Raw genomic sequence first — 27,594 nt, forward strand, 5'->3', positions numbered from 1 at the left:
GTTGCTTCATTGTCATAGCTTGGTTTGGACTTGCTGGGCTTGCTAAACAACACAGTAAGTAGCCAACTGTACAGGGTCTAAAGGCTCGTCTGAAGCAGCTCACAGAACCACTAGAAACCATAAGACGGTTGAGCCTGGGCTCGATGGGGCACCGCGGCCCAAGCGTCCTCGCTCTGGCTGTGTACAACCTCTGGCGGTGCCCGCCCCCCCGAAAGCCTTTGTTTTATGGCTCATTGTTTTAAATCTTCCACGCGTTGACCCACAGTGCCTGCAAATGGCAGCTCTGCGCCACAGCCCCTGTCACGCGGCTCCCCTGGTAAGAAATATGCCGCCGCCGCCTCCCGCTCCAATCGTAATGGCCCATTCCCCAAGCTAGGGGCAAATCGCGAGTAGGCGCAGCAGCTTCAGACAAACAGGAAGTGTACGAGGCGACCCGGAAGTAGTAGCCTTGTAAACAGGAAGTGATGCGCGAGCAACTCGGATTTCGAAGATTGGGAAAGGGAAGTAACATAACAAACCAGAAGTAGCATGTAGAGAAACAGGAAATGGCGTATAAATTATCCGGCAGTAGTGCGGGATGAACTCGAACGAGCGTATAATGACCCGGAAGCACAGTACCGCCAACCCCGGAAGTTTCGTGTTGCTCCGGTGCCATTTTGCGCGTCTCCATGGGCTCTTCGAAGAAGCACCGGGAGCGGGGGGAGACCGGGAGCCCTGGGGGCTCCGAGGAGCAGCAGCAACAGCTGCAGCCGCCGCCGCCGCCGCCTACCGCCCCCTCTTCCTCCTCCCGGCACCGGGAGCACAAGAAGCACAAGCACCGGAGCGGCGGGTCCGGCGAGCGGCGAGGGAAGCGCAGCCGGAGCCGCGGGGAGAGGAGCAGCCGGAGGAGTGGGGGAGAGGAGGCGGCCGCGGCGGCCCGGGGCAGTCATGGCCGGGCTGGGGACAGAGGCGCCCAGGAGGCCGAGGGGACCAGGCGGATCAAGCGGGAGAAGCGCGACGATGGATACGAGGCAGGTCAGAGCCCAGAGGGTTTCGGGGAAGGGGCCTAAAGGGTAGAGGTGAGGGTCGGAGGGGGAGGGGATTGGGGAGTCACTGGTGGCTAAGAGTGGAAGGGCTGAGGAGGTTGGAGGGAAAGGAATAGGCGGTGCCCTGTGGGTGCAGGAGGGGTATAGCTCAGAATAGGATTTGGCTGAGATTTGGAGAGAGGAGCCATGGGGTCGGGGAGGGGGAAGGAATGATGTGGCTAATAAACTGTCCATTCCCATAGCTCATTAGCCTTGGTGAGCGGTGCTTTGGGGTGGCAGGGGTCTTTAGAGGTTTAGAGCTGGCTATGGGGGGTTGGGTTGGCTATGAAGGTTTATGGGGGGACTGGCTGCTAGGGGAGAAGTTATGGGAGCCACGTGTTGGGAATGGGCTACGTGAGGGATCAGAGAGCATTTGAGTCCTGTGTTCTGGCACTGGGTCATTAACTTTGGAGGTCAGAGGGCATGAATTTGTTAGGGGCCAGAGATGAGGAGTGTTAATCTCTGATGAGTGAGGGGGATGTGACATGTCTCATGGGTTGGAGGAAGAGGAAGCTGCAAGTGCTCTCATTGAGGAGGCGGGGGCATGAGGGAAGGTATGACTTGCTGACTTATTGGGGGCTGTGGGGGAGTTTGATGGAGAAGGGGAGTTTGAGATCAGAGTAAAGCAAGGAAGTAAGCTCATGGCCCATCCTGGGGAGCAGCATGCATGTGCTTGTAATTGCTCATAAAGGGGTTATGAAAGGCTTTTTGGAGCAGATGCGGCCAGGAAAGACCTGTTGTGAAGGGGCTTTCTTTGTTGTTCATGAGACATCTATATATAAAGTACCCTGAAAAGGTGTCTTAATGTATAACTTTATACAATAACTGGTGTGGCCTGTGATTTGCATAGAGTCACTTCCTGGCTGCAACTATCTAGTGCATCCTGTTTTATGGTACCATATTCTGTCATGACATGGTCTAGCCATTGACCTCACTGACACTCTACAGTAGTGCAAGCTGGAATCTGTTCTCTCTCGTCAACAGAATAACTATCTTGGCTCCATCCGTGGGATCTTTATTCCAGCTGATGGGCAAGGCCAAAGGAACCAAGCTAAATTTTCAGGTCCCTGTAAGGGGTTTGTGTATTCACAGCACTGTTCATTATAAAAAGCATATCTTAGCTGGCTGGTGGTCTCTGGCATGTGCTAAGCAGGAAATCAAACCAGTTAATCAGAATGGACCCTTCTGGCTAAAAAAACTGTGAAAACAAGGACTCTGTTGCTTTTGTCTTGTTTACAAACATCTCCCTGACCTATCTCTAAACAGCTGCCAGCTCAAAGGCCAGCTCAGGGGATGCTTCTCTCAGCATTGAAGAGACCAAGTAAGTGAGATGTAATATCTAATGTAATTACGTGCCCTCCCTCCCCACCACTTCCCATTGTGTCCGAGCACCAAATGCATTTATTCCACCCTCTGAGGTTGGACGACATTTTTATCCCTGGTTTACAGGTGGGGAAACTGTGACACAGAAAGAGTAAGTGGCTTTAATTGTGTGTGTGGGAACTGTGGGGTTTGTAATTTATTTCTCGAATTAGTTGGCACTGAGAACCCTCTGGCTCTTCTGGGGATCTGGAAAGAAATGAATGGGGAGTTGGTCTGAGATGCACAAAGATGACTCTGAATCAGAAATCTTTGCAGTCCATCAGACACTGTTTAGGGCAGTGGTCACCAATCTTTTCGTGGAGCGCAGTCGACGGACAAGCAGCCGCCGAGAAGCGGCAAGGCCAAGAAGCGTTGCCGCCGAAATGCTGCTGACAAGCAGTGTCATTAAAAGGCATGGCCCCCGAAAATCGCTTCTTGATGTTGCCACTTCTTGGAGGCATTTTGGCAGCTGCTTGTGTGGCAGCCAGTAGGTGGACGCACATAGATGCCCCAATGGGCGGTATGGCACCCGTGGCACCACGTTGGGGACCCCTGGCTTAGGGCATGAATAAGACTCCGCAATCCTATCTGTTGTGCTATTTGCAGGACTGTTTACCTTGTTGTTTCTGTAATCTTTTTTATGAGGGAAGGCAGCATGGTCAAGTGGGCAGAGCACTGGACTAGGAACTTAAGAGATCTTGGGTTGCCTTGGCAGGAGCTGCCAGCAGAGCTCTCAGGGTCACTGGATGCACAAGCTTTCCCACTGTCAAGGTGCAGTCCCCAGGGGAGGCATAAGGGATTTGTCTGCCTAATTTCTACTAATGAGAACTTGGCTGAGGCATAGCTGCTTTGGATTTTATCACTTGTGTTCCTGTAGTGCCCAGGAACCACAGTCAGGAAACAGGACTGGATTGTGCTAGGCACTGTGCAAACATAGAACGAAGCTTTGGTACATATCTGCCTCCCTCAATTCCTGTAGTTTCCTAATCATTGATGTATCTGTACTCACAACTCCACTATGAGGTGATCAAGTACTGTTATCCCCATGGAGGGGCGGGATAGCTCAGTGGTTTGAGCATTGGCCTGCTAAACTCAGGGTTGTGAGTTCAATACCTGAGGGGGCCATTTAGGGAACTGGGGTAAAAATCTGTCTGGGGATTGGGTCCTGCTTTGAACAGGAGGTTGGACTAGATGACCTCCTGAGGTCCCTTCCAACCCTGATATTCTATGATTTTACAGATTGGAAAACTGAGGCACAGAGCAACTGACTTGTTCAATGTCACACAGGACAGGGATGGAATTGAATCCAGGTGTTCTGAGTCCTACACTAATGCCTGAACCACTAGAGAATCTTTCCTCTGTGCTCTAAATGAGTCCTGCTCTTGTAGGCTGTGTATTTCTGATGGTTATGCCACTTAACCCCATGTTTCTTTCTATCTTCAGTAAACTCCGAGCTAAACTTGGGCTGAAGCCTTTGGAAGTCAATGCCATCAAAAAGGGTAAGTTTGGCTTTCACGTTAGTTAAAACAAAAACCCAAATCTTGTGTTTGGTTCCAAACCACTTTGTACTTAAGGCTTTAACATCCCTTTGTAGGAATGGTACAAAAATGTGGGGTCTCTGGTATTTTGCCATCATAGTGTTCCCCCTCTTTGATGTATTGCAGTGGGGGTCTTTGCTGGAGGGTCCTTGTTCCTGTGTCCCACGCCTCATCTCTCATCAGTTCCCTGCCATTGCAGGGCCCGTGGGTTTTGGGGTCGCCCAAGTCTCTCCTGTTCCCTGCATGGGGCACATAAGTGTCTCCTGAGGACTGCAGTGTTTTGGTGTGACAAGTTATAGGGTTCAATATAGGGGTATTCGGCTGAAATTCTCTGACATGTGCCTTACAGGAGGCCAGGCTAGATGACTAATGGTCCCTCCTGGCCTTGAACTTTCTGAACCCATTAAGTATTTTTCTCTTAGGCTCTTTGTGTTGCAGTAGCACCCAAGAAGCCCCAGTCATGGACCAAGACCCCGTTGTGCTGGGCGCTGCACAAATAATGCTGTTTTTGTGTGTACCTGGCCCCTATCTCTGTAGCATTTGAGCCCATCAGCCTCTAATGTATTTATCCACACAGCTCCCTGGAGAGGTAGACAATGCTAATACCCTGTTGTACAGATGAAGAAAGGAAAGACAGAGGCCATGTCTGTGCTAGGAGCGCTATACACCATAAAAATATCAGTATGCTGTGCCGATGAAGCATGTGACTTGAGTAGTACTGGCATTGCTCTGGTCTAGTAACCCTATCTCCCCAAAACGAAACATCTCAAAGTGCAGATTTGTCTGTATAGCTACACCTTCACAAGAGGCGGTTGCTTACACAGCTCTTGTCAGTCACAAGTCGTACCTAATCTGACCCCTGGCTGACAGAAGTCTGTAGTGTAGACGTGGTCTGAGTGACTTGCCTGAGGTCACGCAAGGAGTCTGTGACACAGCAGGGACTCGAACTCGGGTCTGTTCTTCAAGATGAGGTCTGGCTGGAACTCTCCCCAGCTTCCATCTGAATTCTCCTCTTCATCCAGGCAGCAAGATGCTCTGGGTGGGTTGTTCAAGAGCACTCAGTGTTGGCCTGGCAAACCCCTATGGAAGCCCGTAGTAGCAGTTCTGAAAATTCTGCTCTCTGCCAGCTGAGGGCCCTGGGGACTCCATCCCAGCATGCATTTCTGCACTAGGTGTGCTGGCAGGGCAAGCAGAACTGGAGGGTCTGCGAGGTCTCAGTGGTTATAGTGCCCCTTTCTGGTAGAGAAGATCAGGTCTTGATGGTGGTGTTTATCAAGGCGGCTGGACACAGACAGACCCTGTGGTTCTCCTGGCCTCTCTGACGCCTAAGCTGTGCTGTGTAGCGTCACCACCCAGTGTCTGCATATGGACTGTCCTGGGCCAAACATGCTGACTCCCTGCTGAGCAACCCTTTAGAGCGTGGTGGGTCTCCTTCCTCCCCTGAACCCGACGTCTGCCTGTTCTCACTGCTGCTCCCTCCACAGGGAGCAGGGCTCTGGCTCTGGCCAAGGGGAAGAGATATCAGGCCCATTCCATGATCAGATGTGGTAAGACTCCCCCCATGCCCTCTCCCAGCTGATCAAGGCACTCAGTTGATTCCTGTGCTAGTCTGTTCTCCAGCCAAGCACTAATAGGAGGAATGCAAGTGGCGAGGGGAGCAGTAACATACCCGTATATACTCGTTCATTAGCCTTTTTGTTTATAAGCCGACTCCCCACCCCCTAAGATGGTTAGGTAAAAATAGCAAAAACTGTATGACCCTTGCATAAGCCGACCCTCTATTTCAGGGGTTGGCCAACTTTGGGTCCTGGCCGTCAGGGAAAGCCGCTGGCGGGTCAGGACGTTTTGTTTACTTGAAGCGTCTGCAGGCATGGAGCCCCTCAGCTCCCTCTGGCTGCAGTTCGTCATTCCCAGCCAATGGGAGTTGCGAACTGTGTCCACAGGGAGCTGAGGGGCTCCATCCCTGCAGACGTTCCAGGTAAACAAAATTGCAATGTATTAGATATTAAATTCAATTATTCCATAAAGTTTTTAAAATCATCAAATTTTGGTGTAGACCCGTTTATAAGCCGACCCCTGCTCTTTGATGCGTCACTTTTTTACCAGAAATATTTGGCTTATGAACGAGTATATACGGTACTTGTCTGGCTCCTTCTGCTGCAGCTCCTCTGTCTTATGTGTTTTCTTCTGCAGAAGTGGGCAGTAAGGAGGACCCTGTGGCAGCTGAGGTGATCAACCCCATTGTGCTGAAGCAGAGGGAGGAGATCCGGGAGAAGCTAGCAGCTGCTAAGGAGAAGCGGCTTCTCAACCAGAAATTAGGGTAAAAACACCCCCCCCCCCCCGCTTGCTTTGTCCGTGCTTGGCCCCATTACTTTGGAGTGTGATGCAGTGTCTGCACCCACTGCCCCTTGCTCTGACCCCAAGCTTTATACAAATATAAGGATGTAACTGTTTGGCAACAGGAGTTGAACCTGGGATGTCTGGATCTAACAGCCTGGGCTAACGACCACTTTAGATGTGTCCTTGAGTAAGGCACACATTTTTACTAGTGAAGCTAATTAACCCTTGGTACAACTGACCAAGGGCTCTGGTGGGTTCTCTTCACTGGCCGTGTTTAAATCAAGATTAGGTATTTTTCTAAGAGATCTGCTCTAGTTTAACTAGGAACTACTTCAGGGCAGTCCTATGGCCTGTGTTATACTGTGGTCAGATCTGGGCCCTTCTGGCCAGAAGTAGCCTGCTGAACTCATTGACACAGGATACTAAGGTTGAGAATTTAGCTGGGTTCCAAGAGGAATTGGAATGTTTCAGTGGAGAAGAAGAGTATTCGGTGTAGTTAATACAGTCAGTTCTGGAATGGGGTAACTGAGTCACTGGGTAGCTTTAGTGACTGACTTAAGGTCAGGCAAGAAGTCTGATAGAGTTGGGAAAGGAACTTGGGTCTCCCAAGTCCTGGGCAAGTACCCTGACAACTGAATCATCCTTCTGTTCTCTCCCTCTTCCATCCCTCTCTAAAACATGGCTCTGCATTGACCAGAATTTGAACCCAGGTCTCCCACGGGGCAGACACAAGAATTTGAGCTTCTGTTCATTTCAAGTATCCAAAGGGCTCCAGGGAGGAGGAGGTGGTGGTGGGGAGCTCTCCAAGGCAGAATAGCCTTCTTTCCTGCTAGCTTCTGCCTCTGTTTCCTCCCGCCTTTCAGGAAAATCAAGTCTCTGGGAGAGGATGACCCCTGGCTGGATGACACAGCTGCCTGGATCGAGAGGAGCCGGAAGCTGCAGGTTGAGAAGGAGCTGGCTGAGAAGAGGGTTAGTATAGTCCTGGACTCTCCAGAGCATCTGGGCTGCATGGGTGCCTCATTGGGAACACTAGCACCATGTGTGACATGTACCCAGCTGCCCTTGTCTTCAGTCCAGTAGTAGAGCATGTCCCATCCTTATCCCAGCAGCTGGTGCCATCTGCCCTGCTCTTAGCTGTGCCAGCTCTCTGGTTGCCTCTGCAATAAGAACCTGAGGCTGTAATTCGCCGCATGTGCAGAGTGTTGCATGGTGGCTGGTATTCTGGGCTGGCTGATGCGAGAGCAGACATTTGCTGGCCTGGGACTGCATGCCAAGGGGGTGTTGTGTTGGACTGGGCCTGTGCTGATGGCTTGCTGTGTGCTTTGGAAGTAATACCCTTCATCTTAGCCAGCTCCTAGTGAGCTATGAGCTTGCTACAGAGGTTGGAAGTTGTAGACAGCAGCCAGACTTAGCCCTTGTGTTGTTTAGGTGTATTGTGGTAGTGCCTACAGACACCAGCCAGGAGGGCAGCATCATGCCAGGCACTGTGCAGGTCCCCAACCAATATCAAGGAACCAGACATAGAGAAAGTGATACGGGTACAAATGGATTAAATGGCAAGTTTGGGCCAGGAGTTCTGGTTCTCTCCCGCACACATGCCTCTGTTCTGACCACTAGACCATGCTCAGTGGGTAATAGAAACCAGGAGTCCTAATGTCCTGCCCCCAGCTCTAACCGCTAGACTCTACACCCTCTTAGTACTGGGGAAGGAATGTATATATCCTGGCTCCCAGCCCTCCCCCCAACTTTTGGCACTAGACTAGCAGTCCCCAAACTTTTGAGGGTCATACCCTGCTGGGGCTGGGAGCAGGGTCACGGGTCGGGGGGCAGACGGGTAAGGGAGCCAAGGCTGGGGGTGGGTGTGGGGCCAGGAATAGGACTGAGCTGGGGGTGGGAGCGGAGCCGCAGCTGGGCTGTTGTGGGGGCCGGCAGCTGGGCCTGTGGCCATGTGCGGCTCCACTCCTGGCCTTGCCCCCAGCCTCGGCCCTGGGAACTGAGCCATGGCTGAGGCTGGGGGCTGTCGTGGGATCAGAGCTGAGCTGAGGCTGGGGATGAGAGCCGGGAATGCAGCGGGGGCGGGACTGGAGCACAGTGGGGAGGGGCTGAATGACGTTCCCTCGTCCTTGTGAGGGCTGGCCCATGTCCAGCCGTGCCCTCTCTTTGAGGACCTCTGCACTAGACCCTTTGTGGCTGCGATTAATTTTAAAAGCGTCAGAATTGTTTCTATTTTGTTAAATTCAGGCCAAACTCCTTGAAGAGATGGACCAGGAATTCGGCATCAGCAGTCTTGTTGAAGAGGAGTTTGGGCAGAAGAAGAAGGTGAGACCAACCTGGAGATCTGCCCCAACCTGGCAGAGTGCAAATGCCTCAGCAGTGCCTAGCGACCAACCACAAGCAGTGCCTTATTGTACGAGACCCTGTACAAACAGAGTCCCTGCCCCGAGGAGCTTATACGCTAAATGGTGGGGACAGACACAGCTGGGGGAAAGGGGTAGAATGCAGAAGCAGAGTGAACAATGCCATGGCCACAAACAGATGATCGCTGTTCCTGGGAGAGGAAGCAAGGTAGGAAGGGTATGAGGGGAAGCTGTGGAGCAAGTCTGAAGTGAAGAGACAGAAGGGAGCAGGGTGCAGCAAACCCCAGTCAGTGAAGGGCAGAGAAGTTCCTTCAAATCAGTACAAAATAGTGTCTTATGGTCCCAGCGTCAGCTGATTCTGCTCCTTCCAGTTTGTCTCTGGTTGGCTTCTCCCTGCAGTTTCTCTCCCTGCATGGCTGATGGGTGGGGAGTGCTGCATGGACCCTGGGGCCCCCAGAGAGAAAAGGGGTCTCCGCACACATCTGGAGCATGCTGGGACGGAGGGCTGGCCACGTTTGCTTATTGAAGATGCAGTAGTAGTGATGTCTTCATTTTCACAATGGCTTTCCTGGAGACTATCCAGGACTCCGTGTGCTATGGCCCTGATCCATGCCAGAGTCGCTCCCTTACCTCAGTGCAAACTCTGTCGATTTCACTAGTGTTGCATTCACTCTCTAGAGTGAACTGGGCTGTGAGTGCTGCAGCAGTGGCTTCCCCATGCAGACTGGCATTGCTCTAGGATAGGAACTGCAAGTCCCCCAATTCCAGGCATCTGATCTGAAATCTGCTTCTCTAGCTTCTGTACAAAGCTGAAACCATACAGTGCTTGGCTGCTGGATCTTGTGTGCAGTTCTGGTGTGCACAGATCCAGAAGGACATTGATAAACTAGAGAGGGTGCAGAGAAGAGCCACAAGCTTTATTAAGGGATGGAAACGTTGTCTTAGAGTGAGACACACCAGGAGCTCAGTCTAGTTAACTTAACAGAAAAATTAACAGAAAGTAGGAGTTTGATTCCAGTCTATCGGGACTTACGTAGGGGACAGAAATTTGTCTGCTATGTTGAAGAGCCCTCCATTGTCAAAGATTTGACAAGAGCCAATGGCTGGAAGCTGAAGCTAGACAAATTCAGACTGGAAATAAGCAATTTTTTTCCCAGTGAGGAGAATTAACTGTTGGAAGAACTTCCCAAGGTTTGTGGTGGATTCTCCATCACTGGCAATTTTATATCAAAGTTGGATGTTTTTCTAGCATATCTGCTCTAATTCAGCCTGGAATTAACTCAGGGTTGTCATGGTCTGTTTTTATGGGAGGTCAGATGAGAGGATCACAGTGGTCTCTTCTGGCTCTATAATCTACAGCTCTGCTGTCCACCGGGGGAAGGGTGGTTGTGCCTGAGTTTTTCTGGCTTGGGGGGACCATTTGTGCCTTCTCCTCTCAAGTTGACTTCCTGCAGCCTGATGCTCTCCTGTTGGATCTTCCTCTATCTCCAGGATCACTACAGCTCCCGGGATCTGCAGGGCCTGACAGTGAACACACCATCGGTCCTTTGAGGAAGGAAAGACAGTATTCTGACCCTCAAAGACAAAGGTAACCAAAGGGACTTCCCTTGCACCCCTCAGCATGAAAGTGTGGTAATGATCATGCTGTCTGTATTGGGATGACATGGCTACCACTAGGGCCTTCCCCACTCCCTGATCCCCTGCTATAAGATCTGAGTTTATTTTCTGGCCTGCCTGTACAAATCCCTGAAAAAAGAACTGTTAGTGGAATTGCTCGTGGATTCTACACACAGATTATGTACTGGTAGAATTGGGTGGGTGGATGTGATATCAACCAATACAGTTATACGAGGCACTGCATAAACCCTGCCCTCAAGTAGTCCCTGCCTCAGAGCTCACAGTGTAAACAGGCAAAGGGTGGGAGGGGAAAGTGAGGCACGGAGCGGGAAAGGGCCTTGGCCAAGGTCACCTGGCAGGGATTAGAACCCAAATATCCAACTCACAATCCAGTGCCCTGCCCATTAGGCTGCACTGCCTCTACTCACTGAATGGAGATAATGGTGGATATTCTGGAGTCTGGGCAGCAAGAGGCATGTTTTGTATAGGTTTCAGAAGGCAGGACTCCATCAAACTCGACATTATATCCACTGTGCGAGAATTCCTTTGGCTGGGGAATGCATTTATCAGCATATTACTCCTACCCCCAGTACAGCAGGTGCTGAGCCACTAATGGATCACTGCAATTTCCCATAATCATACTAGAAATGGGAGGGAGCGATGCCCAGTGGCTAGAGCAGGATGACAGGAAAGTCAGGAGTTACTTTGACAGGCAGCTCTCTGGTTGTACAGTTCCTAGCACAAGGGGTCCTGGTCAGCCACTAAAGTTCCTGGGGACTACCATGGGTGCTGCCACTGATTGATTGAACTCTGGCAAGTCACTTAGATGTGTTGGGCCTCAGTTTCCCTCTTTGGAGCCTCTCTGCGGCGCAGTGCAGGATTAAATGCCAGCCGTAATGTACCTTGCAAGGCTAGAGGAGAGGGAAGTGGTGATGTTGTTACAGACTCTTGTTCCTGCTGGCCAGTTGAAGCCCTTGAACACAGCGGGCGATAGATTGATGGGCCATGGTCGTTAGCTATAGCACTGAGAACGCTGTGGCTGGGGCCAAGCCAGGGCTGTACAGTAACCCTGTGGTGATGGTGTCTTGTCTCCCAGGCGTCCTGCAGGAGGAGGACGATGTCCTGGTGAACGTCAATATAGTGGACAAGGAGAAAGCTAAGAAGAACGTGGAGCTGCGGAAGAAGAAGCCGGAGTACAGGCCCTACGAGGAGGAGGAGAGCGTGGATGACATGGCCATTGTAAGGGCAGCACGGGGTATAAGGGCAGGCTACACTGGTTCTTGGGCCTCCTCCTGTAGTTTAAAATGGGCCCAGGTTCCTCAGTGTGTGTGTGTGTGTGTCTGTCTGTCTGTGCCCATGTGCCTGGGGTCATTGGGCTAAAGAGAGCCTTGAAATGTGGTCATCGGTGACCTAGATCCCCAAAGCCACCTCCTTTAATCTAGCTACTAGCAAACCGCCCCGTGATTGGTGACTGTGACTTAACACTGTTCTCTAACCTCCTTCAATCCAGGCCCGTGGGCATCAGGGTTCTTGGGTTACAACAGTATGGTGGCTTTAAAGGGCCATGCCATTAGCGTGCAGAGCATTTCCTGGCCTGCCTGGGAAGGTCCTTCATGGTAAGTTAGTCCGAGTGCAGACCTAGTCAGTGGGTGAATTCCTGGCTGGCAGTGGAGGCCAGGACTATGGACTAGCTTTGTCCATAGGGATTGCAGTTCAAACCCGGATTCTGAGAGGTGTGGAGCATCTGCATGGAGTGGGGGAAGGGCATTGTAGTCAGTGCTGTGACTAGTCTCTTTGCCAAACAGTTGGGTGTAGGGGCTCCCACTGCAGGCTCTGTGACCTGCCTCATGGCTGAGATCAGGGGGTAGGGGGCCCCAGTGGTGGCAGGCAATGCTCCAAACATTGAATAATCTTAATAATGCTCTCTTAATGGTTTAAAATCCAGACTGGAGGCCTTACTGGGAGAGGCTTTTGCCAAACAGCAGATGTTGGGCTCAATCCAGGGGGAACTGGATGAAACTGTGATAGACAGGAAGTCAGAGTAGCTTCTCAAATGGTCCCTTCCAGCCTTAAACTCTATGAATGTATGAAAAGCAGAGAGGTGTTGTGGTTTGTTTAAGCGGGGGTAGGTTGCTTGTGGGATTGGAGGCGGTATAGCTAACCAGACCAAGGAAGGCAGAGGACCTGAATTGGGGGCATGGGAGGGAGTTAGAGGAAATGGACAGCCAGCAGAGGACAGGGCATATCAAATGGAAGCCAGAATGAGCAGTGGTAGGGAAGACATGGGCAGCTCTTGAGCCGCAAACCCTGGCATTCTGATTCCCCTCTTGTGTCCCTGCTGGAATGCCTTATGCTGCCTGACCCTGGAGGGTTGGCTGCTGTGGGGGTCTCTGTGCTGGACGCTCAGGTGCTGTGTCTCCTCCAGTACAAGCACAAGAACGTCCTGTCCAAGTATGATGAGGAGATCGAAGGGGAGAAGAAGAAATCCTTCAAGCTGGACTCGGGCGGCATGGCAGATGGCTCATGGGAGCGGGAGCTGCAGCAGGTCCGCGATAGTCTGCGCAGCCAGGCCCAGAGCCTAGACATGCCTGTTCTGCACCTGGCCTCGGAGTACTTCACCCCAGAGGAGATGGTAAGAAGTCCTCATACACTAGCACCTGCTCCTCATTTATTCCAGGATCCAGCTCCCTATTGCAGTAGTGGGATGCGGGGCGAGCCAGGTTCTAATTTGGTCCACAGAATCCTCTCTCTAGTTGCCAGGCTGAGGGGCTTTGCCCAGACGCTCAGGGTCCAGCTGATGGCCAGATTTGGGATCAGGAAGGAATTAGACCAGAGATCGGCAACCTTTCAGAAGTGCTGTGCCGAGTCTTCCATTTATTCACTCTAATTTAAGGTTTTGCGTGCCGGTAATACATTTTAAAGTTTTTTAGAAGGTCTCTTTCTATGAGTCTATAATACATAATAACTGTATTAAACTACTGTTGTATGTAAAGTAAATAAGGTTTTTAAAATGTTTAAGAAGCTTTATTTAAAATTAAATTAAAATGCAGAGCCCCCCCGGACCTATGGCCAGCATCCAAGCAGTGTGAGTGCCACTGAAAATCAGCTCTCATGCTGCCTTTGACACGTGTGCCATAGGTTGCCTACCCCTGAATTAGACCAAGGTCAGATTGGCAGGGACGTTAGGGGTTTTCATCTCCCTCTGCAACATGGGGCAGGGGTCGTCATCTGGCCATGTCTTACCTCATCTATTCCCTGCTGCTGCAGGGGCCTTGGCAGTGGGAGCCCCTTGGTCTCTCCTACTCTCTGCGTGGGGTTCACAACGATTAGTTCCTGAGGGATGAAATGTTGTAGTCTAAATTCTTGTGATTTAATTTTTGGGAACTGGGAATGAAATTCTCTGGTGCTGTATGAAGCCCAGACTAGATAAACTTTAAGCTCTGTGAAGCTGTGTCTAATGCTATTAGTCTTTTACAATAGCACCTGGGGGGAGGATTGTGTCCTGGGTGTTGCAAAGCACTTGACTGAGATCAGGACCCCACTGTGCACCAGGCAACGCACAGAGCCCCCAAACTGAGGTCAGGACCCTCTCCCATGCACAGAGAGGCAGTCTCTGCCCCAGAGAGCTCAGTCTGGTTAGACAAAAAGATGGGGTGAGGCATACAGGAGATGGAACTGGTTAGTGGCAGAACTGGGAATAGAACCCAAGAGTCCTGGCTCCAATCCCAAGATGGTGCTGTCTCCCATACATGGAGAACATTTGCAATGGGGGGGGGTTGGATACTGACTTCGTCTCACAAGACCAGACTCCTGTGGCCTGGCGGGGACTGGGGGGGGAGCGCTGGGCTCTAGCCACCCCCTGGCCTGGTGGTTTTAAAGGCAGTTCCTTGCCAAGTTGCTTATGTGTGTGTTAGGGGGTGGCGCTGCGGGGCATGCGCCTGCACTTGTGGTTCTAGGTACAGATGCTGGAGGAGGGGCAAGGGACCCTGCTGTGTGGATGAGGGATAGGGGCTGTGCCGCACTGACCTGTCTGGTCTCTCCCTGTAGAATATCACCTTCAAGAAGACCAAACGGCGGGTGAAGAAGCTGCGAAAGAAGGAGAAGCCAGTGAAAGCTGATGATCTGTTACCCCTGGGCAATGAGACAAAGCAGAGCGACTTTGGCTCCCGGTAATCGGGGAGGGGGGCCATGGGAGTCCAGTCCTGTGGATGGAGAGACTCAGAGGGTTGTGAGGGATTGACTCGTGTGCTAACCAATTTCTCTCTCCCCACAGGTTACGGGGCCGAGGGAGGAGGGCTCACAGGAAGAAGGAGGAGGAGGAAGAGGAGGAAGGGGACATGGAACAAAATGTGAACCAGCCTGCAGACCTGCCATCCCAGTCAGATGACACCCGGGTAGAGAACATGGAAATCAGCAGCGATGGTGAGGGGCTGGGAGTCAGGACTCCAGGGTTCTTTCCCCTACTCTAGGAGAGTGGGATCTAGTGGGTTACAGGAGAGTTTCTCAACAACCAGTCTGTGGACCGGTACAGGTGCCTGAGATCCCCCTGACAGTTGAGGAAGGTAGCAAAGCCAGTCCCTGGTATCAGAAAAGTTGAAAAGCACTGGGTTAGTGTGTCAGGGGCAGCAGCAACTCCAGGCCCTAGCGCTCCAAGTGCGTGCCTGGGCAGCATGCCGTGGGGGGCGGCCTGCCGGTCCCTGTGAGGGCGGCAGTCAGGCAGCCTTCGGCGGCGTGCCTGCGGGAGGTCCACCAGTCCTGCAGAATCAGCAGCGGGTACGGCGAGTCCGCAGGACCAGGCACCTCTTGCAGGCAAGCCGCCGAAGGCTGCCCGACTGCCGGGCTTGGGGTGGCAAAAAACCTAGAAAGCTGGGAGCCTGGCTTCTTACCCAGAAGCCTCCAGTATCTGATCTCATGCTCCCCCCAGGACCCCACCCTCCTGAAGCAAAGGCCCCTTGGGATACTTGTTGCTGTTGCTGATTCTCTCCTCCCATGTTTCTTTCCCTGCAGAGGAGGCTGAGAAGGTTCCCAAATCCCAGTGCCCTGGATGAGGACGAGGCAGAGCAGGAGCTGCAGAAGCAGCTGGAGAAGGGCCGTAAACTCCGGCAGATGCAGCAACTGAAGGAGAGTGGGGAGAAGGTGAGGAGGCCTGGCCTACGGGGAGGAATCAGGCTGTGGGGCTTTGATATTGGTCTGGGAGGCCGTCTGAATGCTACCCTCATAACCATATGGAATAGAATGGAATCACAGAGAGCCCAGGAATCCTGGCTCCTAGTGTGGGCCCTCCACTAGAGACCACTCCCCTCCCAGAGCTGGGATGGGAACCCAGGAATCATTAACCCCTAGACCCCACTTTCCTCCCAGAGCCAGGGAGAGGATCCTGGGGTCACCCTGTTCTATGGATAGATGCATTTGGCTTCCACTGCTCCTTGACTGAACCCTCCCACCCCAGAACACAGCATGTGGTGCCTAGTCACACCCTTCCCCTGAACGCAGGTCTAGCTGCTCTTCTTGGGCTGCCCTGATTCTGGGGGCTCCTAGTGATCCTTGGTTCAGCACGTGAGCCCCCAGCCTTGTTAGCACCCATCTGCTGTCTAACCCAGCCCTCTTGCTCCCAAAGCAGGTCATTGAGATAGTCAAGAAACTGGAGACACGCCGTAGCCGGGAGGACGATGAGGAGCTAGAGAGAAAAGGAGCGATAGTCTTCAATGCCACCTCGGAGTTCTGCCGCACACTGGGCGAGATCCCCACTTATGGGCTGGCTGGCAACCGTGAGGACCAGAGGAGCTCATTGGTACGGCTTCCTGGGGATTTCCTCCCCGCTTCCCCTCAGAGTGGGCTGGGCTGGAAGAAACCTGGCCTAGATGGAGGGGCATCAGCAGAACTAGCAGGAGCAGAGGGCTGTGGATCAGAATTATGGGACACTGGCAGAGTGGGGCGGGGAGAAGAGCCCAGGACTGCAATAGCAGCGGCTGTGGGTTGAGACTGGCACCAGCACAGCTGGGTGGGTTTGGAGAGAGTCCAGGTTGGATAGTAGTGGGCCTGGGGGTTGATTCAGATATGTTGCCATGGTGCCTTATGGGACTTGTGGTCCAGGTGCCTCATGCTCCCATTTTTTCTTTATGGGTGGGGTTTCCTGACAGACTAAAGTTTCCATCCTAGCCATGGTCTTTCCTCTGGTGCAGAACAGCACTACATCATGGAGTCTTGGCTATGGAGCATCCTGGGAGTTGTAGTCTGGCCTATAAAGGAAAATGGGCATGTGAAGCAACCAAACTATCACTCCGAGGAGGCACTGCAGCAGCAGAAGTGCTTCTGTTTTGGGCTCTGGGCTCTAGCTGGGAGCATGGGGCTGCAGTGGACACTGGGGCACATTTTCTGCAGTGATCTCAGCCCCACTAAGCCACCCAGCTGGGGTGCCCTCATGCTGATGCCCCGGGTGGCCTCTCTTCTGCTTTCAGGACTTTGAACGGGATGATGAGAGGTCAGGAAATGGCGGCTCAGACTCCGATGGCGAAGAGAACATTGGCTGGAGCACGGTCAACCTAGATGAGGAGAAACAGCAGCAGGATGTGAGTACAACTTGGGCAGGGGTGTGTGGGTGGGGATAGGAGTCAGTGCATTCATAGCTTGCCGCCCCCCCAGTATAACACAATGAACCCTGAGGGGCTGCAAGTCCGGACTGAGGGGCACTAGCAGAGCTGTGGGAGGGGAGCCCAAGGCTGGCCTAGCAGGGAACGTTAAACATGGGTCCAAAGCCCTGAACCTGTCTCCTCCCTTTGCAGTTCTCAGCATCCTCCACCACCATCCTGGATGAGGAGCCCATAGTGAACCGGGGCCTAGCTGCTGCCCTCTTGCTTTGCCAGAACAAAGGTGAGTGGGGAACTCAGGATGAGCCCCCTGTCCCAGAATCCTTCTGGCTTCCCATGCCTGCCTGCTGTGCTACATACAGATGACTGCTCCCAGTCCTGGCTCCCTGTTCACGACAGGGCCCAACTCTGTGCCTCTCTGAAAACCCTCCCGGGTATTTAGTGACTGGAGTGAACTTTGTTTAATTTATCAGAGGGGTCGCCGTGTTAGTCTGGATATGTAAAAGCAGCAAAGAATCCTGTGGCACCTTATAGACTAGCAGATGTTTTGGAGCGTGAGCTTTTGTGGGTGAATACAAATGCATCTCATCAAATGCATGTCTTTATTTAATTTGTAGTAAGGCAGGATCTACAGAGATTGCAGCTCCCGTCATGCTGGGCACTGAACAGTCAGTGAGGCAGTCCTAGCAAAGGGTGGGAGGGGGACAGAGCCCCTGAGAGGAGAACTGATGTGCCCAAGGTGTATCAGAGCTACGAACAGAGCCTAGGAGTCCTGAATCCCAGTCTACTGCCCTACCCACTAGGCCATGCTGCTGCTGAAAGCCCCTTTCTCCCTATGTGATCCAGCAGTTCTGAGATCTCTGAGGCTAGTGTTTGTGGGGGTGAGCTTCCCAGAGCACACTCTGCCCTGGGCAGGGCCTGATCCATGCCTCTTCTGCTCACTGCAGGCCTGCTGGAGACAACAGTACAGAAGGTGGCCAGGGTGAAGGCCCCCAATAAGTCGCTGCCCTCAGCTGTGTACTGCATCGAGGATAAGATGTAAGTGGCCTTGTGGGGCAGGCAAAGCCCTGGAGTAGATCATCAGTAGCTGGAATCGGATGTGCCACCTCTGGGTCTTGGCGCCTGGGCCTCTTGCATGAGCTAAAGCCCCACTGTGCTAGCCATGTCTATAGCACCTGCCACCATGAGTGGCATGGAGTGGGTGCAACAAGGTCTGTTGCCAGAATAGGTGCTGTCAGTGACCAGCCCCATGGCTAGTTCCCCCAACCCCAGAAGAATGCCCATGGTCTCACAGTGGAGACTGGCAGCAAGGGGGCAGTTGTTGTGCTGGTGGTTTGGGTGATGTGGACACTGGTCATGCACCCCCAGTAACACCCATCCCCCCTTATCGTAGACCTGGGCCCAGGTCTCATGCCATTGAAAGGCCCCTGGGTGCTAGGGGATCATTAGTGGCCAGAGGGCTAAGAGCCCTGGTTTGGCATCTCATTCAAGACAGTACCTCCAAGCACCACACTGGGATCAGCAGTGACTGTGCAGGGAGAATACCCCCCACTAAACTAACCTTCTGGGTTGGGCTCTTGCAGGGCCATTGATGACAAGTACAGCCGGCGGGAGGAGTACCGGGGCTTCACCCAAGACTTCAAGGAGAAGGACGGCTACAAGCCTGATGTCAAGATTGAATATGTGGACGAGACGGGTCGAAAGCTGACTCCAAAGGAGGTAGTGGAAAGGGACATGTGGGGTGCCCAGAGCTAGGGGAGGGGAGGGGCAGCATTGATGCAGCCATGTCTCTCTCCTCCTGTTTCTCAGGGGGTGGGAGGGTTGGTTGGGAGCTGTGATGGTGAAAGGGGAGTTCTGTGGCGGGGATGCCCTGCTCTCCCTGCTGCTACAGACAGATGGGGAAAGGTATTGGGGGTTTCCCAGCCCTGGTGCTGTGTTGCGCAGGTGGCAGGCTTCTGGGTGGGGCTGTGTGACAGTGCTGACTCCCACTTTGTGTGCTCTGTCCACAGGCCTTCCGGCAGCTCTCTCACCGCTTCCATGGGAAGGGTTCCGGGAAGATGAAGACAGAGAGGAGGATGAAGAAGCTGGATGAGGAGGCGGTGAGTGGGGTGACATGGTTGGAGCTCCCCATGGGCAGAGCCTGCAGGATGTTGCAAGAGGGGTGGCGGTGGGGGCAGGTCCAGCTTCATCCTGTTGGCCAAGCAGACAGGTATGGATGGGAAACCTGAGGACAGCCTTGGAGGACACAGGAGCAGCATAGGGTGGGATGCTCTCCCATTGTGGTTATTGCTGGCTACTGTGCCTCAGTGTGGCACTAGGGGGTGATGTGCTGCTGCTTCGGCACCAGAAAAGTGATTGTTTACAGTCATCAGTAGTTCTGCTCTGGCCTTAGAGTCAGGTGGTTAAGCCTGGAGTCCTGCCAAATCCCTCTTCAGGTTAACTGTCTCCTCTAAACAGCAGGGGGCATTAAACTGGAATAGGGGAGTTCTTCCTTTGCTGTGTGTGTGATGGACTGGGAACAGCCCCTACACCCCCCTGGTGGCTGTCAACCAGCACTGGGTGCAGATCCCTGGGTGCAGGTGGGATAGGATGGACTGTTAGCTTGGGCTCACAGTTGAGCTGGTGAAAGTCTGCAGGGGCCTGTACTGACTCAGGCTTTCCTCCCCCCCCATAGCTGCTGAAGAAGATGAGTTCCAGCGACACACCCCTGGGAACGGTGGCGCTGCTGCAGGAGAAGCAGAAGGCCCAGAAAACACCTTACATTGTGCTGAGTGGCAGTGGCAAGAGCATGAACGCGTAAGTACCCTGTCCTCCCACCTATCATGGGTTTGGTCTGTCTAACCTCCCGGTGCTGGGAAGCCAGGGTCTGGGGCCTAAAATCCCCAGGCAGGTGGTCGGAAGGGGGGCATAGGACATAGTTCTCCCAAGTCTAGTGGGGCTAATATAGGAGTGCACGGGCTCTTTTGTAGCCAGAACCTCTGTTAGGGATGACCCCTGCCCTGAGTGCTCCTGGGAAACATCCCCTGGGTTCTGGTCCTTCACTCATATCCCCTCTCTCCTTGCTTCAACAGAAACACCATCACCAAGTGAGCTGCCAGCACTGATCCTGGAAGCAGATGCTGCCTGCCTGTCAGTTCCCATCTGGTCTGACCATGTGCATCCTGGGTTCTGATGGGGGAGAGTCCGATCCTGCCCCACCCTCACCATGTAGCTACAAGTTGTGAAGTCAAGGGGGGAGGACCTCCCATGGTAGTGCTCCCTCTAGTGGCTTCCACCTCTCAGCGTCTGTTGGGGTGGTGTCACTCTGCCCTATGCCACAGAAGGGACTCTTGCCTGTGCCCAAGTAAGATGCTGGGATGCAGTTTGTTAAACTCTCTCCCTTCAACTCTTGCTGTCTTGGATGCAAAACAGGCTGACCTGCCCTTGCCCCCACAGGCAGGGGCAGGGCTGTGTATATAGTTGAGAAGCTGTGACTCTTGGCACCAAAACCTTGTTTTTGTATTGATGTAAAACCAAATCACTCATTAAAAGCACCAATTCCTGTCTGGGAGCTGGGTCCTGTTCTTGCCTGTCTGGAGATGCCAGTTCCTAGGGGATGGGTCTGTAAGCCTGGGGGACAGGGCCTGGCCATTGCTGTGTTTGTATAGCACCTAGCACTACAGAGCCCTGCCTCATGACTGAGGCTCCCAAGTACTACCCAGACCTACTTCCTAGTCCCAGGGAGGCCTGACCTGTCTCTGCAGAGCATCTAGTTCTATTAAACAGGGTGACTGTGCTGTACTGCTCACCAGCACTGCAGTGGGGGGGAGGAGCAGCCATGGACGGGTAGCTGGCCTATATCCTCCCTCTGCACAGATCAGTGTGGGTAGGAGTGAGCTCGACCCTTCCACCCCCTGCAGCCCAGAACCTGCCCCTGCGTACCAGCTGGTCTGTTACAGCCAGAGCTGGCTTGGGACCAGGCTGCTTGTTCTTGACTTGTGCCATTTCAAATCAACCCACCTGGCTGCCTGTGGGAAAGTCTTTATTGAATAAGGCAGAGGGGAGACAGCTTATTACACAGGACTAGTGTCTAGGCCAGACAGCACCCACTGCTTTTCCCAAGGAGCCTGCATTAAAGCAGAGGGCACAGTCCAATCCCCCATTAACAAGAGCTGATAAGGGATGCTGAAGCTGGGCTGCTCCAGCTTAGATGAGGTCTCCCAGCTGCTATAACTTTACTCCTCCCCAGCCCCCTCTTTACAGCTTCAAGCAGCACTGCTGCCTAGAACCCCCTTTCCCTTTGTCCCAAAGAGCAGTGCCACTCTTTCCCCCCAGAGTGGGCTGGGTGAACAGTGAAATAACCATGCATTGGGCACAACAGGCCCAGCACTTTCATCTCTGGTGAGCTGAATGGTGTAGCAACTCTTAGCTCAGACCACAGAGGTGATAGAGGGAAGAAATGTGTCCCCAGCAGGGGGCAGCCCTGAGGCAGTTCCAAGCCAGCTGGAGTATGCAGCAGGCTGGTGGATGTGAGTTCAGGCCCCAGAAGGTGGTCTCCTTCCTGCTGCATCAGGCTCCTCCTGCATGAGGTGTTTAGGAGGCTAGATCGGCTTTCCTGCCCTGGGTCACTATTTTTCTTCTTCCTCCTCCTGGTCACTGGCCACCTCTGCCTCCTCCTCACTGTCGTCCTCGCTCTCTGTGCAGCCATAGCGCAGTCTGTTCGTGTTCACAAACAGGTCACTGTCATCGTCTGAGTCCTCTTCCCCAGAGGAGCGGGCAGCTGTTTGCTCCCTTTCCCTGCTGCAGAAAGGGGTGGCTGTCAGTTCGAGGCCTGTGGCCCTAGCCATCACCTGGCTGCCTCCTTGGGGCAGCTGCCCCCTGATCGGAGCACTAGCCTAAGACTGGAGATCTGGGTTATCTAGGACTTGAATGACCCTCTGGACCAGTGAGCCCTATCTGTTATCACAGCCACCCCGTCATACAATCCCAGTCAGACCCTTATCCAGCTCCCTCTGTAAACTCATTGGGGTGTTAGCCTTCCCAGGGGATGGGGACAGTTCCTGAACCTCCCTGGGAGGGGCTGAAACATAATTTCCAGTCTAATTTACTTCTGGACAGTTAAGCAGCCATCCCCCTCCTTTCCCACTCACCTGGCCTCAGAGCTGGGCTGACTTTCTGCAGTGTCAGAGAACGCCTCAGGCCTGTGGGGGGGAAAAAGGCATGAGATAACAGAACAGCCCTGACTTTGACACAACGGCTCTGACATTTCCCCAGGGGGGCTGCACAGAATGGGATATGGGGCCTTTCCTCTCCACTCCAGCCCCTGCCCGGGGCCTTTCCTCTCCACTCCAGCGCCTGCCCAGGGCATGAGACTGCTTCAGCCAACACAGCCCCTGTGCAATAGGGGCCACTAGTAACCCGAGCACAGACCCATTTTCCCACCAACACAAATCGACAAACAACCTACTTTGCAACAAAACCCAAACTTGTGGAAAAACCTCATTTGACAAAGTTTTCCTGGTTTTTCAGTTACCCTAGAACCAGAGATTTGGACAAGTTTTCAAAAGTTTTGTAGAGGGAAACTTCCTTTACTCCATCCCTGCCTCCCTCATGTTAAGGAGTCAGGTCAGGTGGCCAGAAAAGGGATCATCTAAGCTGGCTCCTGTATGACAGGCTCTAGGACTGCCCTGAATTAAATTCTGTTCAAACCACATCAAGTCTTTCCCAATCACCTCCGAGCTGGATTTAAAAATTGCCAGCACTGGTGAATCCACCAAAGCCTTTGGTCAGTTGTTCCAATGAACCCTCTGCTTTCCAATCTGAATGTGTAACTTCAATTTCCAGCCCGTGGCTCTTGTTCAATGTTTGTCTGCCTGCTAGATAGTAGAGTCTATTGTCAAATTTCTGTTCCCCATGCAGGTACATACAGACTGGACTCAAGGCATCCCTTAAGCTAAGATTGAGCTCTGGAGTCTGTCACCAATCCTTACATTCTTGTGGCTCTTCTCTGCCCCCTCCAATTTATCAACATTCTTCTTGAGACAAGACCCTGGGATCCCAGCCCCAAACTGATTATAAACAGCATCTGTTCCCTGCTGGAGAACTACCACCCCATCTGCACCCAATGCCCATGGAGCTAACTGCTCTGCTTCTATTCCTACAGCTCACAAGTGATGGGAATCAACCCTCAGCCCTAGGTTCAGAACTGAAGCCCAAATTGAGCAGTGAAGGAAGCTAGTCCGTGGAACAGCTTATCCAGGGCTGAGGTGGATTCTCCATTTGGGTAGCCATGGGGCAGAGCAGGATTCAGCTCCTGGTTCTGCCACTGCCCTGGGAAGAGTTGCCATGTGTATCTTGTGCCTCAGTTTCCTCATATGTAAAATGGGGCTAATCCTTCCTTACTGGACAGGGCTGTGAGGAGAAATCCCACAGCAAGAGGCGCTGGGATTTGATGCTGAGTGTCATGAGTACATCTGTGCCACAGAGGCTGGAGGCTTTGTAGATTCCCCCAGACTAGCTCACTTGCTTTGGGGCGGGGGAGATGTCCTGCAGGCTCCTCTTCCTACAAGACGGACCTTGCTCATGACAGCCCAGGCAGGGCTGGTGACACATGGGCACTGCTTGGGGGAAGCAGCAAGGCTCAGGGAAGGATGTAAAGAGCAGAAGGGACCAGCTGATGAAATCTCAGCCTCAGGGGAGAGACTCCCCACTAACTCTTTTCTCCAGCATCTTGGTGCCAGAGGGGCAAGAACAGGGAGTCTGGAAGCTCATGGCTCATCACACATGCATACATCCTCCCCCACGCCTCCAACTCCTACCAGAGCCCTTCTTTCTTTAGGTACCGCACATGGTCCTTGTACAACACAAAGTTGATCTCAGCTTTCACCTTCTCGCCCTCTTTGATGGGGTCCACCAGCAGAAAGTCACCTGCAGGGATAAGGGACAGATTGTGGAGTTTGACTGGTTTAGGAGATAGGGGAATGGAATAAGGGCCTTTCCCCTCTAGGGGGTGCCAGCTCTCATCTAGCCCCCGAGTGGGGGGGACTGGTGGGCAGATAATGGGACACAGAGCTCCTTCCTCTTTCGGGGTGATGACTCCAATATGTGCCATGGGGAGGTGGGATATGGAGCCTCTCTCCTCAAGAGGTGCCATGAACCCAGCTGCATTGTACTCACCTCGTTTGATCCAGATGTTCTTGCGGAATTTTGTGGGCATGCTCACTAAGAATCTGGTCCCCTCGGCTGTTTCCACCTCATGGAGGTTGTTTCCTGGGGTCCCCAGGACCTGGCAGAAGGAACAGGGGGGATTAACCACAGGAGCTACTTCCCGAAGGAGTGTATTCTCCAGCACTTAGCACCTACAGATCAGGGCCTGTCTCAAAGTGAACCTCCACCTCAACCACCAGAGCTGGGCTGGATGCAGGAATGGCTGGGGGCGGGTATTCCATGGCCTGACTTACGCAGGAGTTCAGACTAGACGATCTGGCTCCAATTTTGGCCTTGAAATCTACTGCCCACAGAGGGCTTTTAGATGGCTCACACTCCACCTGCTCTGCCTTGCCCAGCAACACAGTGACTGTCTGAAGCCCTAAAGTGTGAGATTGGACTGCAGCTGCCTTCAAGAAGCAGGAAGATTTTCTTCCCCAATGCACAATTGGACAGATATATTCGAGGGTTTTTTTGCCTTCCGCTGAAGCACGAGGCTCACCAGTGCTCAAGGGATATGATGGCAGGGAACTGCTGAGATGAGACGAGACATGCCCAGATGCTCCCTGCAAGCAACCCACACCCCATGCAGCAAAGGAAAGTGAAAACCCCCAAGGTCCCAGTGGAGCTCAACTAAGCAGGGTTGCTTCCTCTCTCACCCGGACAATCTGCTGTTGAGGAGATGGCACCACGTACTCCTCCAACACCTCTTTCACCACATGCTTGCGTTTGGTTGCTTGGGACATCCTGGTGCCTTAGCCCTCAGGGACAGGATCCCTGCTGGGCAGGTGACGTGCTGAATGGCTGGAAGGCACACGTGCTCTGTAAGGCTATAATGAGAGGAGAAGAAACAGTAAAGAGAGAAGAGTCTTGTGTCTTCCCAAGATCAAATAAGTTTCCAAAGGCAAAGAGTCCCTCAGTGAGAAGGGCACTGGACTGGGAGCCAGGAAACCTGGATTCTGTTGCAAGCTATGCTGCTGACTTTGGGCAAGTCCTTTTGTCACTCAGTGCCTCAGTTTTCCCTCTCCCCCACAGACCCTTTGTCTAGATAGAGTACAAGCTCTTTGGGGCAGGGACTGCTTCTCACTAAGTGTCTGTGTACCACCTGGCATGATGTCATCCACACCCAGTCTGCACAGCAGCCAGTACCATGTAGGCACAGAGCACCACCCCAGCCCCTTAACTGAGATCAAGGCCCCATTGTGTCAGGCACTGCATAGACACACAGTGAGAGACAGTCCCTGCCCTGAGGAGCTTGCAGTCTAAATAGACAAAGGGTAGGAGAAAATGAGGCACACTGAGAAGGGTCATGGAGGGGGCAGAACAGAACCCAGGCAGCCCTGGGTCCCTGGCCAGTGCCCTGCCCACTACACCACACTGCCTATTCATCAAGGACGTCCCCTTGATCTTAGGTTATCAGAAAAGGTTACTACTTCTCTACTCCCCCCAGGATGGGGCAGAGATTGTCTGCTCTCCCAGGAAGCCAGCAGCACCACTACCTGCAAAGTACCTGTTTGGGGGATAAAGAGAGGTTGTCCGTCTCTGATAGTTGAGGATCCAGCGCTGAATTCAGTCCTCGAGGCATCCACCAGCACTGGACACACTGGAAGAGGAACAAAGACAACTCTGTGGCTCATGGAAATGGACTGAGACTCTCTTGGTCAGGGAATGAGGCAGCTCCGAGATTCCTCCATTCTGCTGGAAAATTCCAGGCCAGGCTCCACACACTGTCTCCCATAGTAATAATTCCACTGAAAATGTTTTAGCCGTGAATCTCAAAGTGTTTTAACACAAGGAGGTCAGGATCATAAACAGGGAATTGAGGCCTAGGGAGGGGAAGGGACAACACAGGCAACCAGTGCGAGTTGAAACTGAGGCAGAGATGGAGCATAATAGAAAATAGATCCCAAGCATCTTGAGTGCCAACTGAGTACACCATCCCACTGGGCCATTGAAAGATTGCCAGCAATTCTGCTGATAATTGGATGAGGGAGATTAATTCTTCAGGGCTGAATTAGCTTCCCAGATAAAATCTCATCCACATCAGAGAATGAAGCAAAGACCCCACAGAGACCATGGAAACCAAGAAGAGGTTGATCCAGCCACTTTATGCTATAACCCTGTTATGGTTTCCTTACAGTCCGAGACAGATGAGTGGGATTGAGTGAATGAGTCACCTCTGTGGTCACTCAATTACAGACCTCAAAATCGCAATGCTCCAGGAAAAAACTTCAAAAACAGACTCCAACAAGAAACTGCAGAATTGGAATTAATTTGCAAACTGGACACCATTAAATTAGGCTTGAATAAAGACTGGAAGTGGATGGGTCATTACACAAAGTAAAGCCTATTTCCCCAAGCTATTCCCGCTCCTCACTGTTACTCACACCTTCTTGTCAACTGTTGGAAATGGGCCATCCTGATTATCTCTACAAAAGTTTTTTTTTCTCCTGCTGATTATAGCCCACCTTAACTGATTACTCTCATTATAGTTAGTAGGGTAACACCCATTTTTTCATGTCCTCTGTGTATATATATCTTCCTACTGTATTTTCCACTACATGCATCTGATGAAGTGGGTTTTAGCCCACGAAATCTTATGCTCAAATAAATTTGTTAGTCTCTAAGGTGCCACAATGACTCCTTATTCTTTTTGCTGATACAGACTAACACAGCTACCACTCTGAAACTCTGTGACTCAGTTTCCCACACCTAAAAATATGGGGCTAATGCCTGCATTCTCAGTCCGTGCTGAGATTCATTCCAGCCCTGCCCTAAGCATTAGGCCCCCCTCCGAGAGCTGGGCTGGAACCCAGGAGTCCTACCCCCTCCCCCATCGCAGATTAGTCCCATTTGATTCTCCATCTCCCCTGCCCAGGCGCGAGGGCCAGGTCCCCTCCACGGCTCTTCCATGACAGCGGGGGCGGGACAGCTCCTTCCCCTGCACGGGGTTTATTACCCCGAACACCCCTGGGGGGCGGGGGGTGTCCTGCTCCCCTAACGCCCGGGGGGAGAAAACCGGTGTGTGTCTCTGCCGCCTCCCCCTCTCCCCCGGACGGGGTGTCCCTGCCGCCTCCGCTGCAGCCTCCCGTCCCTACCTCTCTCCACATGGGACTGAGTCGAGTCAACCGCTTCCGCCTCCTGAGCAACCCCGACCCTTCCCCGCTCCACTTCCGGGTGTTCCGCTCGCTTCCGGCTCCGGACCCGCTTCCGGGCGCCTCCTCGCCCTGCCCGGGTATCCCCTGGTCCCCTCCCGGGCCCCAGCTAACGCACGGGGCAGCCCGGGGGCGTTATTATGGGATGGAAGAGTTGTTACGGGCCAACCCCAGCGACAACAGGCGATGTCAGAGGCTGCCCCGCGCCCATTGGTTACTGCTGGAGGAAGGATGAATTGGTACCATCGAGTTTTCAACTGGCTAGAGTGTAGATGCTGAACTCTGTGGTTTAAATGTGGCTGGAGCGTCCCTGGGAGGGCCCTAGGACTGTTAGGACTCAGAGCGGATATAGCCTAGAGATTGAGGGACCCTGTACTCTATGGTTAAAA

The 27,594-nt window shown here is 52.9% G+C and overlaps 2 protein-coding genes across 2 annotated transcripts; one reads left to right on the plus strand and one right to left on the minus strand.

Annotated features, from left to right (window-relative positions):
* The first annotated feature begins 524 nt into the window (after positions 1–524).
* Positions 525–20,415, plus strand: SART1 (spliceosome associated factor 1, recruiter of U4/U6.U5 tri-snRNP). Its single transcript, XM_030568677.1, is given in 21 exon segments — positions 525–1,014; positions 2,331–2,385; positions 3,870–3,925; positions 6,158–6,284; positions 7,168–7,273; positions 8,546–8,623; positions 10,153–10,249; positions 11,375–11,517; positions 12,704–12,910; positions 14,326–14,447; positions 14,552–14,700; positions 15,286–15,307; positions 15,309–15,414; positions 15,896–16,069; positions 16,737–16,847; positions 17,061–17,148; positions 17,813–17,903; positions 18,449–18,584; positions 18,875–18,964; positions 19,540–19,661; positions 19,937–20,415. Coding segments are annotated over 21 exon segments (2,445 nt in total). The 5' UTR covers positions 525–668; the 3' UTR covers positions 19,956–20,415.
* A 454-nt stretch (positions 20,416–20,869) lies between these two features.
* Positions 20,870–27,563, minus strand: EIF1AD (eukaryotic translation initiation factor 1A domain containing). The gene is made up of 7 exons (XM_030568670.1): positions 27,149–27,563; positions 25,561–25,653; positions 24,710–24,880; positions 24,021–24,129; positions 23,663–23,771; positions 21,995–22,045; positions 20,870–21,644 (listed from the first exon to the last, which is right to left on the minus strand). The coding sequence occupies exons 3-7, from the start codon at positions 24,794–24,796 to the stop codon at positions 21,473–21,475; spliced, it is 528 nt and encodes a 175-aa protein (XP_030424530.1). The 5' UTR covers positions 24,797–24,880; positions 25,561–25,653; positions 27,149–27,563; the 3' UTR covers positions 20,870–21,472.
* Between the last annotated feature and the right edge of the window lie 31 nt (positions 27,564–27,594).

The sequence above is a fragment of the Gopherus evgoodei genome, chromosome 7 (genome assembly GCF_007399415.2).
Source record: "Gopherus evgoodei ecotype Sinaloan lineage chromosome 7, rGopEvg1_v1.p, whole genome shotgun sequence".
Classification (NCBI taxonomy): domain Eukaryota; kingdom Metazoa; phylum Chordata; order Testudines; family Testudinidae; genus Gopherus; species Gopherus evgoodei.

What these genes read in the sequence shown, in the direction of transcription:
- EIF1AD (XM_030568670.1), bottom strand. Translation starts at nt 24,796, where the DNA reads ATGTCCCAAGCAACCAAACGCAAGCATGTGGTGAAAGAGGTGTTGGAG. An exon ending in GAACATCTGGATCAAACGAG is followed by an intron (nt 23,772 to 24,020) that starts GTGAGTACAATG and finishes TTATCCCTGCAG; the next exon opens with GTGACTTTCTGCTGGTGGAC. An exon ending in CAGCCCAGCTCTGAGGCCAG is followed by an intron (nt 21,645 to 21,994) that starts GTGAGTGGGAAA and finishes CCCTTTCTGCAG; the next exon opens with CAGGGAAAGGGAGCAAACAG.